This window comes from Dromiciops gliroides, chromosome 5, assembly GCF_019393635.1.
Source record: "Dromiciops gliroides isolate mDroGli1 chromosome 5, mDroGli1.pri, whole genome shotgun sequence".
Classification (NCBI taxonomy): Eukaryota; Metazoa; Chordata; class Mammalia; order Microbiotheria; family Microbiotheriidae; genus Dromiciops; species Dromiciops gliroides.
The window spans coordinates 208,564,493-208,578,524 of NC_057865.1; the positions used below are offsets into that span (position 1 = coordinate 208,564,493).

General features: G+C 37.7%; 1 protein-coding gene across 2 annotated transcripts in view; it reads right to left on the minus strand.

Moving 5' to 3' along the window:
• GXYLT1 (glucoside xylosyltransferase 1) overlaps nt 1-6,801 on the minus strand; it is a 71,207-nt gene extending 64,406 nt beyond the window's left edge. For both annotated transcript variants that reach the window (XM_043968643.1, XM_043968642.1), the window contains exon 1: nt 6,499-6,801. In XM_043968643.1, coding sequence (XP_043824578.1) covers nt 6,499-6,719 — 221 coding nt within the window. In that variant the 5' untranslated portion in view covers nt 6,720-6,801. The remainder of the gene's footprint in view (nt 1-6,498) is intronic.
• Nucleotides 6,802-14,032: the final 7,231 nt, after the last annotated feature.

The following is a 14,032-nucleotide window of genomic DNA, read 5'->3' on the forward strand; positions in this document are numbered from 1 at the left end:
GAGGTGGTAAGCAAGCAGATATGGGATATACATGTATGATCATGTAAAACATTACCATATTAGTCAATATGTACAAGAAAACTTGAATAAAAGGAAAAATGAAAGAAAGTGAAAAATAGCATGCTTCAGTCTGTACTCAATCAATGTCAGTTCTTTCTTTGAAGGTCAATGGTATGTTTCATCAATAGTCTTTTGGGATTGTCTTGGATCATTGTATTGTTGAGAACAATCATTTACAGTTCTTCATCTGCTTACTTCACTATACATCAGTTCATACAAGTCTTTCTAGGCTTTTCTGAAATCATCCTGCTTGTCATTTCTTATAGCATAATAACATTCCATCACCATCATATGCCACAGCTTGATTAGTGATTCCCCAATTGATGGGCATCCCTTTGATTATCCCTTGGATTTCCAATTCTTAGCCACCAAAAAAAGAGCTGCTATAAATATTTTTGTACAATATTTTTCGGGGCAGCTAGGTGGCGCAGTGGATAGAGCACCGGCCCTGGAGTCAGGAGTACCTGAGTTCAAATCCAACCTCAGACACTTAACACTTACTAGCTGTGTGACCCTGGGCAAGTCACTTAACCCCAATTGCCTCACTTAAAAAAAAACAAAAACCAAATAGGTCTTTTGCTCTTTGGGATATAAATGTAGTAGTGTTATTGCTGGATCAAAGGGTATGCACAGTTCTATAGCCCTTTGCACATAGTTCCAAATTGTTCTCTAGAATGGTTGGATCTTTTCACAACTCCACCAATAGTGGATTAGCGTCCCAGCTTTCCCATATCCCCTCCAAAAGATAGAGGTTTTCTCACCTGAAGTTCCCTATATCAATGAAATCACAAAGTCAATCAAAAACAAAATACCCCCCAAAAAGTTATTCTTATGCTTTTATATTTGTATCTACATAACTAACTTAGGACAATACTTTGTACTTAAAGGGCAATAATAAGTGTTGAATTAACATAATTTTAATATCTCTGTGTATATTTGTTTCTCTCATTATTTAATTTACTCTATTAAGAAGTAAAAAGGTTTTACTGAAAGTAGCTTATCACAACTTGACTAAATGCATACTATTTAAAGGAAAAATCAAAAGGTAATTGAAGTTCATTAACCCAGGGCTCAATAAAACCAAAAAGAGAAATTACATAGGAAAGAGCTTCATAGTTGACAAGAATAGCTGGGAAAACTGGAAAACAGTCTGGAAGATATTGGGCTTAGACAACAATCTTGTACCACATACAACAATAAACTAAAAATGGACAGGACTTGAATATTAAAGATAAATTAGAAGAAAAAATTGGAAGATAAGCAGATCATGGACCTTTTCACAGTTAAGGTTAGGAGGTCAGTTCTTTTTTTTGTTTTTGTTTTGGTTTTTTGCGGGGCAATGAGGGTTAAGTGACTTGCCCAGGGTCACACAGCTAGTAAGTGTCAAGTGTCTGAGTCAGTGTCAAGTGTCTGAGGCCACATTTGAACTCATGTCCTCCTGAATCCAGGGCCGGTGCTTTATTCACTGCGCCACACTGCGCCCTAGGAGATCAGTTCTTAAACCCACCCCCCCACCCCAACCCCCACCCCCCCACCCCCGCCAAAAAAAAAGAGAGGTAGTAAGAAAAGAAAATAAATTATTTTGATCACATGAAACTGAAAAGCTTTTACATAAAAAAAATCAATGCAACTAATATAAAAAGGGAAATGTTGATTGGGTAAAAAAATATATCCAATAAGGTTCTCTTGAATATCCAAGATACATAGGTCAAGGTTTCTCTGAAGAACCGTGGAGTCAATTGTGTGATATTGTGTGAAAGTGGGGCAAAGGACCACACAGCATGGCATACCTTCATCAAAGAAGGCACTGTGCTCTATGAGTGAAACAGAATTACAGTAGCTCAAAAGAAATGTGAGAGGCACAAATTTAGAAATATATTCTTTCCAAATGTTTACACTATTTGTGCCCAACCCAGCCTTCTAAACTCATATTGGTCTATTCAGCCATATAGTGGCATGACTCTAATGCAGTAATGTCATTTTGGTCCTCTTCTAGAACAAAACAACCAACCAATATATAAGTAACAGTGCTCAAAATATATGAACAAACCATTCTCAAAAGGCTACAGAGTAACAACCGTATGAAACCCAAATAAATAATAGTTAAGAAAAAGGCAAACCACAACTGAGGTTTCATCTCACATCCAATATAATGGCAAAGATGCCAAAAGATGGGAATAGGGGTTGTGGAAAAACAAGTAGATCAATGTTCTGTTGGTGAAGCTGTGAACTTGTTTAGCCCTTTTAGAAAACAATTTGGAATTGTGCTAAGAAATTGACTAAAGTGACCATACCCTTTGCGGAAATCCCACTATCTTGTGACCCAAGGAAGTAAATTATAAAAACAACAAGAAAGACAGAGAGAGTGACAGAGACAAACAGCCAGAGACAGAGAGAGACAGAAATATTTATGGGACTTTTTTGCAACAACAAAGATCTGGAAATAAATCAGATGGCATTCAATTATGGAAATTGTTAAATGAGTTAGGGGACACAAATACTCAAATAGATACATCAACTCAAAGATGCAGAATACAACCCATCCATGACTGTCTACTCTATACAATTCTTGTCCACATTCCCCACCCCCCCAAAAAAATTCACCACATGAAGTACACCCAATGTGCTTTATGCCTTCTGCGATTTCTGAAGAACACTCTGGTTGTCCATTTGTAATCCCTCCAATATTTTACTCCTGTTCTTTAGAGTTTCTCAGTAGTTGTGTTGCAGCCAACTCACATCCACCATGCTCCTTTCCATTGTGTTCTGGGAATATTAATTTTTATTTGTTCAGAGTCAGTGGTATTTCACATCTCACTGCTATACAGCAACATTATTAGTACTAAAAAGATGAACTGTGACTTTCATGGGGAAGGTTATCAGTCCACAAGAGCCTATAACGTAGAATTTTGCTTTATTGGGAAAGGGAAGAAAATGAGCATTTATGTAGTACCTATTATGTGACAGCATTATAATAAATATTTTTACAAAAATTCCATTTAATCCTCATAACCCTATGAAATAGGTGCCACTATTATCCCCATTTGACAGTTGAGGAAACTGAGATGAACAGAAGTTAACTGACTGCAATGGTTCACACAGGTAGTGTCTGAGATCTAATTTGAACTCAGGTCTTCTTGATTCCAGGCGCAGCACTTAGTGCACCAAGCCACCAGCAACCTCTAATCAAATTAAATGCTTTAAAAAAATAATTAAGTAGTAAACACAATAGTACATGAATATAATAGAATACTACTGTACTATAAGAAACTATGAATATGAAGAAGATGGAGGCATAGGAATACTTCTATGAATCAAAACAAAATCAAGTAAACATAACTAAGAAAACAATAGCAACAAAATCAATGGAAAAACAACAAAACAATCAATCAAACACAATATATGGATATACATTAGCTTTGAGGCTGGACTTGTTAGGTATATTATACTGGAGATTCTTTTTGTGTATAGGTTGGACTAAATGTGCTCTGAGGTCCCCTTCAACTCTCAAATTCTATGATTCTGTATATAGTTATAATGACCAAGCTTGCTCCCCAAAAAAAGAGATATGACAATGCAGGTATGAAGGACTATGGATAAAGGATACTGCCTATGCTGTCAGTCATGGCTGAAGTGTTGATTAGTATTGTTAACCTGCCTTTTCTTCTCCTCTTTTATTCTTTGCTATAATCACTCTAGGGGCAGCTAGGTGGCACAGTGGATAGAGCACCAGCCCTGGAGTCAGGAGGACCTGAATTCAAATCTGGCCTCAGACACTTAACACTAGCTGTGTGACCCTGGGCAAGTCACTTAACCCCAACTGCCTCACTAAAAAAATAAATAAATAAATAATTTTAAAATAAATTTAAAAAGAATCACTCTGATGGTTCCAACCATTCTGGAGAGCAATTTGGAATTATGCCTAAAGGCTTATAAAACTGTGCATACCCTTTGATCCAACAATACCACTGCTACATTTATATCCCAAAGACATCCCCAAAAAGAGAAAAAGACCTATTTGTACAAAAATATTTATAGCAGCTCTTTTTGTGGTGGCTAAGAATTGGAAATCAAAGGGATGCCCATCAATTGGGGAATCATTAAACAAACTGTGGCATATGATTGTAATGGAATATTACTGTGCTATAAGAAATGACAAGCAGGATGATTTCAGAAAAACCTGGAAAGATTTACATGAACATGTACAGTGAAGTGATCAGAACCAGGAGAATAATGTGAACAGTGACAGTAATACTTTTTGATAAAGAATTGCTCTTCTCAGCAATACAAGGATCCACTTCCAAAGAAAGAACTGATACTGATTGAACAGACTGAAGTATGCTATTTTTCACTTTCTTTCATTTTTTATTTATTCAAATTTTCTTGTACAAAATGACTAATATGGCAATGTTTTACATAATTGCACATGTATAACCTATATCTGATTGCTTACTGTCTCAACGAGGGTGAGGGGAGGGAAGGAAGGAGGGATAGAATTTGGAATTCAAAAACTTTAAATGAAAATGTTTATTATTATTATTACTAAAAAAAAAAGAACCACATTTGTTTTCTTCTGCCCTTCTCTCAAAAGGGCCATTTCATTTAGTCCTGTGAACTTTGTACCTTCAAGCATTTATCAAACATTGATAAGTATGTAACTGGCATAATGTGAGAATTCATTTCTTTTCTTTTTGGCAGGGCAATGAGGGTTAAGTAACTGGCCTAGGATCACACAGCTAATAAGTGTCAAGTGTCTGAGGCCAGATTTGAACTCAACTCCTCCTGAATCCAGGGCCAGTGCACCATCTAGCTGCCCCCAGAATTCATTTTTTATCCTGTATTTTCTATTTGATTTTACTGTGTAAGTGATTTTATTCTGTAACCATATGTAACAAACCTATGTATAAAAAAAACACCTCTGTAACAAATCTATGTAACAAACCTAAAGTCTGAGTCAAAGGGTTCATTCACAATTGTAAAAATTTCATGTTTAAATATCTTCATTCTCCATCAAATTCTATCAGGTCTATCATGGAGATCCAAAAGTAAAAAATGAGTGTCTTCATTTATAACAAAGGCTAAACTAGTTAAAAGTGACTCTATTCTTCATAGTAGTTAGTACTATTCTTACATACTAAATTAAAGATTTCACTAACAGTTCAATAAACTAATTACTGTTTATTATAGGAGCTTTATTTTTACGTTTCAAATAATTCAAATAATTCTTAATTGGCACTGTGTACTGCAAATTGAATTACAAGATAAAATGGCTGATATTGGAGAATACTTTGCTACCAAATTTTAATGCAACATTATTTTCTGTTTTAATAGTATTTCATTTTCATTCTCCAACAGTCTAATTTCTTTTGTAATATAAATAATTGCAAAATTTTATACAACTTCCAAATGTCATTTCTCATAATATTTAGATCTGCACAAAGTACCCTCAAGTACTACAGGTTCTAAAGTCATGTCTTTAATTTTAGATGTGATTTTTGTATTTCTAAGGAAGGAGGTCTTAGATGTCTTAGGAATTCACCAGACAAAAGAGTTGCTTAGCTTCTTCATGGATACTCTTCTCCCCATCTAGGAGATTATTCTCCATCATTCAAGAGATTGATGCAAAAGACCAATCAGCATATGGCTTAATTAAATTCTTTCTGGATAAACATTGGTTCAGTTATAATAGAGAATAGGTGATAATTTTGGCTTAAAAATTCTCCAGTTAATTCCAAATATGACAAGTTGTAAAGCATTGACAAAACACAATCTATCTTTAAAATACATTTTTAAAAATTCACTGGTGAGCTTCCGTGATTGTGTGGATTATTTTGGTTTTCAACACCAGTAGGCCTTTTTAAAATCGGGATAATTACTAAACTCACAACTGCAACAGCAGCACAAAAATAGGTATAAACATCCAGATTTAGTAGAATTACTGAAAGAGGCCTAAATTCGAAAATCTTAACCAAAAAAAAAAAACTTGGGAATCCGAGGGACAGTCTCTATCTTGTATTTTAAAATGTCAGGTTCAGTTGATTTATGAAAAATTTTAAACTAGATAGGACAAGAAAACTGCTTCTACCGGATCCCTTTTAATTACGTGACACACCCATGAAAATCACCTACTACAAATTGGGAGCTCTGTTTTAACTAGTTACATATCACAGAGAAAGAAGCACAGAGATCTGGGCAGAAAAGGCTGACAACACTAAAGCCAAGGAGAGAACTCTGAGGCTGAAGTTCAGTGGCTGGGATATGCGGCGGGGCGGAGAAGAAGCGGTAAAGCTGCAGTACCGCCCCGGAGGAACGGAATAAAAGGGACACTGGGGCAGGGCGCAACCAAATACCTGCCCGGGCCCAATTAATGAGGCAGCGCTTCCCTCCAGTCTTCTAGACTGCGGGGTATCTCGACACAAGAAAAAGTAAACAGTCTACCTGTCCGACCAGCTGGGGTGCTCCTTGGGGCCTACACTTCGCGCCCCTTTACCAACTACACGTCCGCTAACAGTGAGCCAGGAAGCAGCTGCGGCCTTCAGTTTCCCGCCACCACCGGTTTCTTCTTCCTCCAAGGACACAGCGAGTTGGTTGAGGGCATAAAGCAACGAGCAAAAGCCGCAGCCCAGGCAGAGGACTAACACCCGCAGGTAACGCCGCATGTTTTCCTCCAGCTACCGCCGGCCCACAGTGGCCGCTGTGGCTGCCTCTCTTGCGGCTGCCGGGCGCCCTGCTTTGAGGAACTGATAGCTGAGCCCCAGTGCGCAGTCGCAGCCACAAGTTCCTCCTCCCTCTCCTTCCTCCCTCCGCCCTCTTCCCCTTTCCGCTGCCGAAGGGCCAGGCTGCAGCCCAGGAAAGCCAGGGCGACGCTACCTCAGTGCCGGATGGGAGTCAGCCTGGCTGCCACAGCAACACTCCGCTCCCCATAAATGTACGACCCTCCGCCCCCAGCCCCATACGAAGGTGGAGGCGAGGGCTTCCTAACCGGCATGTTGATTATGAGCTGCTTGAGAGGAGGAGCTAGACTGCCAAGCCTCATGTAGGTTTAGCCCTGGACTCTGGTGGTCTGGCAATTGGAAATCATAGAAACCATTTCCCACAGTCATTTCTTTCTCTCTGTCTCTCTCTCTCCTCTCATGGCTGATAGGGGCAAGAGGAAAGGTAGAGAAAAATCCATTGTCTTTCACCCTTAACATGTAAGGCACAATTCTCTTTTAAAAAAAAATCTTTTATTTGAACTGAGAGAATTTCCATATACATTGAGTAATATAAAAAGGACTACATACAAAACCATGAATCTTTACTGGATATACTTTTGAAAATTGTATAATAGAGGAGGAGCCAAGATGGCAGAGAAAAGGCAGGAAGTTGCCTGAGATCTCCACAATTTTCCTTGAAGAACTTTAAATCAAGCTTCAAAACTAATTCTGGAGTGACAGAACCAATAAAAGGGTAGGATAAAACAATTTTCCAACCCAATAAAACTTAGAAGGATTGTAAGAGAGGTCTGTCTCACTTGGAGAGCACAGCCCAGTGCAAGCAGTACCAGGGCAATCAAGCTGGAAAGACCTCTAGCCCCTGCACAGATCAGAAGGAGAAGCATTCAGTCCAAATCAACAGGGAAGTGGAACAGTGGACCACATGAGGGGCCTCCAGCCCCAATGCAGCAGGCTAATAGTCAGGCCTGGCTGGAGGCCCAGGCCCAGCCAATGGACAAGAACAGGTGACCCAAGCACAACAGATAAGCTGCCAGATCCGGAAGCCCCAGTGAAGAAAGCCAAAGCTGGTGACCAGCACCCTGGCTTCTAACAAAAGAAGCTTGATTCAGTACTCCCTCCATCCCAAGAGCAGAATTGTTGAACTCTTTAAAAATCATTAAGTAGGCCAGAAAATGAGCAAACAAAACAAAACTGACCATAAAAAGCTATTGTTGAGACAGTAAAGATCGAAACACAAACTCAGAAGAGGACAACAATGTAAAAACGCCTACATGTGAAGCCTCAAAGAGAAATATGAATTGGTCTCAAACCCAAAAAGTTCTCCTTGAATAACTCAAAAAGGTTTTTAAAACTCAAATAACAGCATACAAGAAAAATTAGACAACGAAATGAGAATTAATGCAAGAGAATCATGAAAAAAAGTCAATAAATTGGAAGCACACAAAATGGAAAAAGAAAACAACTCCTTCAAAAGTAGAATTGGCCAAAAAGAAAAGGAGGTACAAAAGCTAACTGAAAAAAATAATTTCTTAAAAATTAGAATTGTGCAAATGGAAGCTGTCTCAATGGGATATCAAGAATCACTCAAAGGGGGCAGCTAGGTGGCACAGTGAATAAAACACCAGCCCTAGATTCAGGAGAACCTGAATTCAAATCCAGCCTCAGACACTTGACATCTACTAGCCGTGCAAGTCACTTAACCCTCATTGCCCTGCCCCCCCCCCAAAAAATCAGAAGAATAAACAATAGAATAAAGTGTAAAATACATCACTGGAAAAACAACTGACCTGGAAAATAGATCCAGGAGAGATAATTTAAGAATCTGGCCCCAGACACTCAACACTTATTAGCTGTGTGACACTGGGCAAGTCACTGAACCGTCATTGCCCCACAAAAAAAAAAAAATTGGAATACTTGAAATCCATGATCAAAAAAAAGCCTGGACAACATCATTCAAGAAATTATTAAGGAAAACTGCTCTGGTATCCTAGACAAGAGGGTAAAATAATAACTGAAAGAATCCACTAATCACTTCCTGAAAGAGATCCCAAGATGAAAACTCCCAGGAATATTATAGCCAAGTTCCAGAACTTACTGGTCAAGGAGAAAATACAAGAAGTAGCCAGAACAAAAGAATTCAATTATCAAGGAGTCACAATCAGGATTACACAGGATTTAGTAACTGATACATGAAAGAGTCAGAGGGAATGGAATGTGATATTCTGGAATGCAAAGGAGCTTGGATTGCAATCAAGAATCAAATACCCAGCAAAATTGAAAGATTATGGGGCGGCTAGGTGGCACAGTGGATAGAGCACCGGCCCTGGAGTCAGGAGTACCTGAGTTCAAATCCGGCCTCAGACACTTTACACTTACTAGCTGTGTGACCTTGGGCAAGTCACTTAACCCCAATTGCCTCACTAAAAAAAAAAAAATTGAAAGATTATCTTTCAGAGAGAAAAAAATATATACATACAATGAAATTGGGGACTTTCAAACATTCCTAATGAAAAGACTAGGGCTGAACAGAATATCTGATTTTCAAATACAAGTCTCAACAGAAGCATAAAAAGGAAAACATGTAAGAGAAAACACTTAATATTCAATAAGGTTAGATCATGATGCAATAAAAATCTCTACATGGGAAGATAAGAACTGTATCCTTATTAAGGCAGTAAGAAGGAGTGCACATACAGGGCACAAGTATACGTTGACTTTGATGGAATGATATAAAAAAATTAAGGGCTAAGAGAGGATTACACTGGGAGAAGAGGGAAGAGGCACAATACACCTTTTTCTCATGGTATTGGGTACTTCCACAAAAACTAAGCATGTATTAGGGCATAAAAACCTCACAATCAAATGCAAAAAGGGAGAAATACTAAATGCATTCTTTTAAGATCATGATACAATAAAAATTACACTTAGTGACAGACCATGGAAAGATAGATTAAAAATTGGATAAAGCACTGGCCCTGGATTCAGGAGGACCTGAGGTCAAATCCAGCCTCAGACACTTGACACTTACTAGCTGTGTGACCCTGGGCAAGTCACTTAACACTCATTGCCCTGCAAAAAAACAAACAAAACAAAAAAATTAATTGGAAACAATTAATTAATCATAAAGAATAAATGGGTTAGAGAACAGATCACAAAAACAACCAATAATTTCATAAAAGGAAAACAGTGACACATCATACCAATATTTATGGAATGCAGCCAAAGCTGTTTTTAGGGGAAAATTTATATCTCTAAATGTTTATATCAATAAAATACAGAGAGAGCAATCAGAACAATGAGTTGGACACACAAAAGAAAAGCTAGAAAAAAAGATCAAATTTAAAATCCCCAGTTAAAGACCAAATGGGAAATCATGAAAATCAAAGGACAGAATAGTAAAATTGAAAGGTAAAAACATTTGAATAAATAAAAGTAGTAGGTGGTTTTATTTTTAAAATTTTTTTCCATATAAATATTTTATTTTCCAGTTACATTTAGAGATAGTTTTCAACATTTGTTTTTATAAGATTTCTAGTCTCAAATTGTTCTCCTTCCTTCCTCTCCCTCATGCCTTTCTAAGACAGCAAGTAATCTGATATATGTATGTTATATATGTACAATCACATTAAACATATTTCTGCATAAGTCATGTTATGAGAGAAGAATCAGAGCAAAAAGGAAAAACCTCAAAAAAGAAAAACAACAAACCAGTAGAAATGATATGGTCCAATCTGCATCTAGATTCCACAGTTCTTTTTTTTCTAGATTTGGAGAGCATTTTCCATCATGAGTCCTTTGGAACTATCTTGGACCATTGTATTGCTGAGAAGAATCAACACATAATGTTGTTCATACTGTGTACAATGTTCTCCTGGTTCTGCTTATCTCACTCATCATCAGTTCATGCAAGTCCTTCCAGGTTTCTCTGAAATCTGCCTGCTCATTGTTTCTTACAGCACAATAGTATTCCATTTCATTCATATACCACAACTTGTTCAGCCATTCCCCAATTGATGGCTAACCCCTCAATTTCCAATTCCTTGCCACCACAAAAAGAGAAGCTATAAATATTTTTATACATGTGGGTCCTTTTCCCTTTTTTATGATCTCTTTGGGAAAAAAGACCTACTCGGTCAAAGGGTATGCACAGCTTTATAGCCCTTTGGCCATAGTTCCAAACTGCTCTCTAGAATGGTTGGATCAGTTCATAGCTCCACCAACAATGCATTAGTGTTCCAATTTTTCCACAACTTATCCAACATTTATTATTTTCCATTTCTAGTAGCTGGTTTTACGAGAAAAAAAAACCACAATATAATAGAGAAACCATTGGTTAATTTGTTTTTTTTTTTAAAAGGAAACCAAATTTCCATTATCAAAATTAAAAGAGTGAATTAACCACCAATAAAGAGGAAACTAAAGTAATTTTTAAGGGCTATTTTGCCTAAGGGCAATAAATCTGACAATCTAAGTGAAATGGAGGAATATTTATATATAAATTACCCAGATTAACAGAAGAGAAAATAGAATACTTATATAACCATATTTTAGCAAAAGAAGTTGAAAAAGCCATCAGTGAACTCCCTAAAAAAAATCCCCAGGGCCAAATGGATTCACAAGGGAATTCTACCAAACATTAAAGAACAATTAGTGGGGCAGCTAGGTGGTGCAGTGGATAAAGCACTGGCCCTGGATTCAGGAAGACCTAATTTCAAATCTGGCCTCAGACACTTGACACTAGCTGTGTGACCTTGGGCAAGTCACTTAACCCTCATTGCCCTGCCCAAAAGAAAAAAAAAAGAACAATTAGTTCCAATACTAAATAAACTATGTTGGAAAATAGGAAAATAGTCCTACCAAATTCCTTTTATGAAACAAATATGGTGCTGATACCTAAGTCAGGAAGGGCCAAAACAGAAAAATAAAATTATAGACCAATTTCCTTAATGAATACTTATGCATAAATTTTGAGTAAAATACTAGAAAGGAGATTAGAACAATATATCACCAGGGTCATACACTATGAGTAGCAAGACTGGTTCAATATTAGGAATATTATTAGCAAAATTGACCATATAAATAACAAAAACAATAGAAATCATATGATTATCTCAATAGATGCAGAGAAAGCTTTTGACAAAATACTGCAACCATTACTATTAATACTAGGGAGCATAGGAAGAAATGAAACTTTCCTCAAAATAAGTAGTATCTATCTAAAACTTAGCAAGCATTATCTGTATTGGAAATAAGCTAGAAGCCTTCCCAATAAGATCAGGTGGTGAAGCAAGGATTCCCATTATCACCACTATTGTTCCATGTTACACTAGAAATGTTAGCTATAGCAATAAGAGAAGAAAAAGAAATGGAAGGAATTAGAATGCAGATGATATGATGATATACATAGAGAATCAAATAAAAAACTAGTTGAAACAAATAAAAAAACTTTAGCACAGTTGCAGAATATTAAATAAACACACAAAATATCAGTATTTCTACATATTACCAAAAAATTCCAGCAGCAAGAGAGAGAGAAATTCCATTTAAAATAACTGTAAACAATATAAAATACTTGTGTCTCTGCCAAGACAAACCCCAGGAGTTATTGGTACATAATTACAAAACAAATTGTCACACAAATAAAGTCAGATCTAAACAATTAGAAAAAGATCAATTGCTCATGGGTAGGCCAAGTCAATATACTAAAAATGACAATTCAACCTAAATCAATTTACTCCTGTAGTTCCATACCAATAAAACCAACAAAAATTATTTTATAGAGCTAGAAAAAAGAATAATAAAATTTATAAGGAAGAACAAAAGGTCAAGAATATCAAGGGAATTGACACGATTGCTCCAAAAAACATCCAAATAACGCCATGGGAAAATGCCCGGAGCAGCAAAACTCACAGAAGAATGTGCTGAAATCATCTTCTAACCTAGAACGGCTTTGAAGGTCAGAAGGAGGGAGCTGCTATGCTGATACAGGAGTCAAGCCCAACCCCATAGTCACCCTGACACAGATCCAGTCCCAGGAAAGCCTCACCAGAGAAGGAGACCCCCAGAGCCTCTGAATCAGCTGAAGCACCAGTGTCATCTGGAACTAAGCTCACAGTCTAGTGAGAGGGCTGAGTCCTGGGCAGGGGGGAGACTACAGGGGTCTATGCTGGTGCTGAGGCAGAACTTGGGTTTTTCACCCTTGCTGAGAACCAGGAGGCAGGCTTGAGTAGCAATGGCCCAGGTGAGGGAGGGGCACAGGCTCCTTGGAGCTGACAACCACAACACACAAAGCTGGTTGATTAGCAAGTTGGTCTGGGGTCATTTAGGACCAGGGAACAGGCCAGGTGAGTGAAGAACCTGATCCTCCTTAATTCATACCACCTGGGACTTCTGAAGCTTGGGATACTGCAGCCTGGAAACAGTGCCCCACTTTAAGGAGCTAAAAGTCCAGTAAAAGAAAGGGAAGATGAACAGACAGAGAAAGGTGAGGACCATAGAAAGTTTCTTCAGTAACAAGGAAGACCGAGGGGCAACCTCAGAGGAAGACGTCAACATCAGGGCCCCTATATCTAAAGCTTCCAAGAAAAATATGAATTGGTCTCAGGCCATAGAGGTGCTCAAAAAGGACTTTGAAGATAAAATTAGAGAGGTAGAGGAAAAATGGAAAGAGAAATGAGGGTGATGCAGGAAAGAGATGAGAAAAAAGTCAATAGCTTGAAAAGCCAAATGGAAAAGCTCTCTGATGAAAATAATTGCCTAAGAATTAGGATTGAAGAAATGGAAGCCAGTGACTTTATGAGAAACCAAGACACAATAAAGCAAATCCAAATGAATAAAAAATAGAGGGCAATGTGAAAAGTTTTTCTGGGAAAAACTGCTGACCTGGGGAGATAATTTGAAAATTATTGGTCTACCTGAAAACCATGATCAAGGAAAGAGCTTAGACATCATCTTCCAAGATATCCTCAGGGAAAATTGCCCTGAAATTCTAGAAGCAGAAGCTAAAATAGAAATTGAAAGAATTCATCGATCACCTCCAGAAAGAGATCCCCAAAGGAAAACTCCTAGGAATATTATAGTCAAATTCCAGAGCTCTCAGGACAAGGAGAAAATATTGCAAGCTGCCAAAAAGAAAGAATTCAAGTACTGTAGAGCCCCAGTCAGAATAGCACAGGATTTGGCAGCTTCTATATTAAAGGACCGGAGGGCATGGAATATGATATTCCAGAGGGTAAAGGAAATGGGATTACAACCAA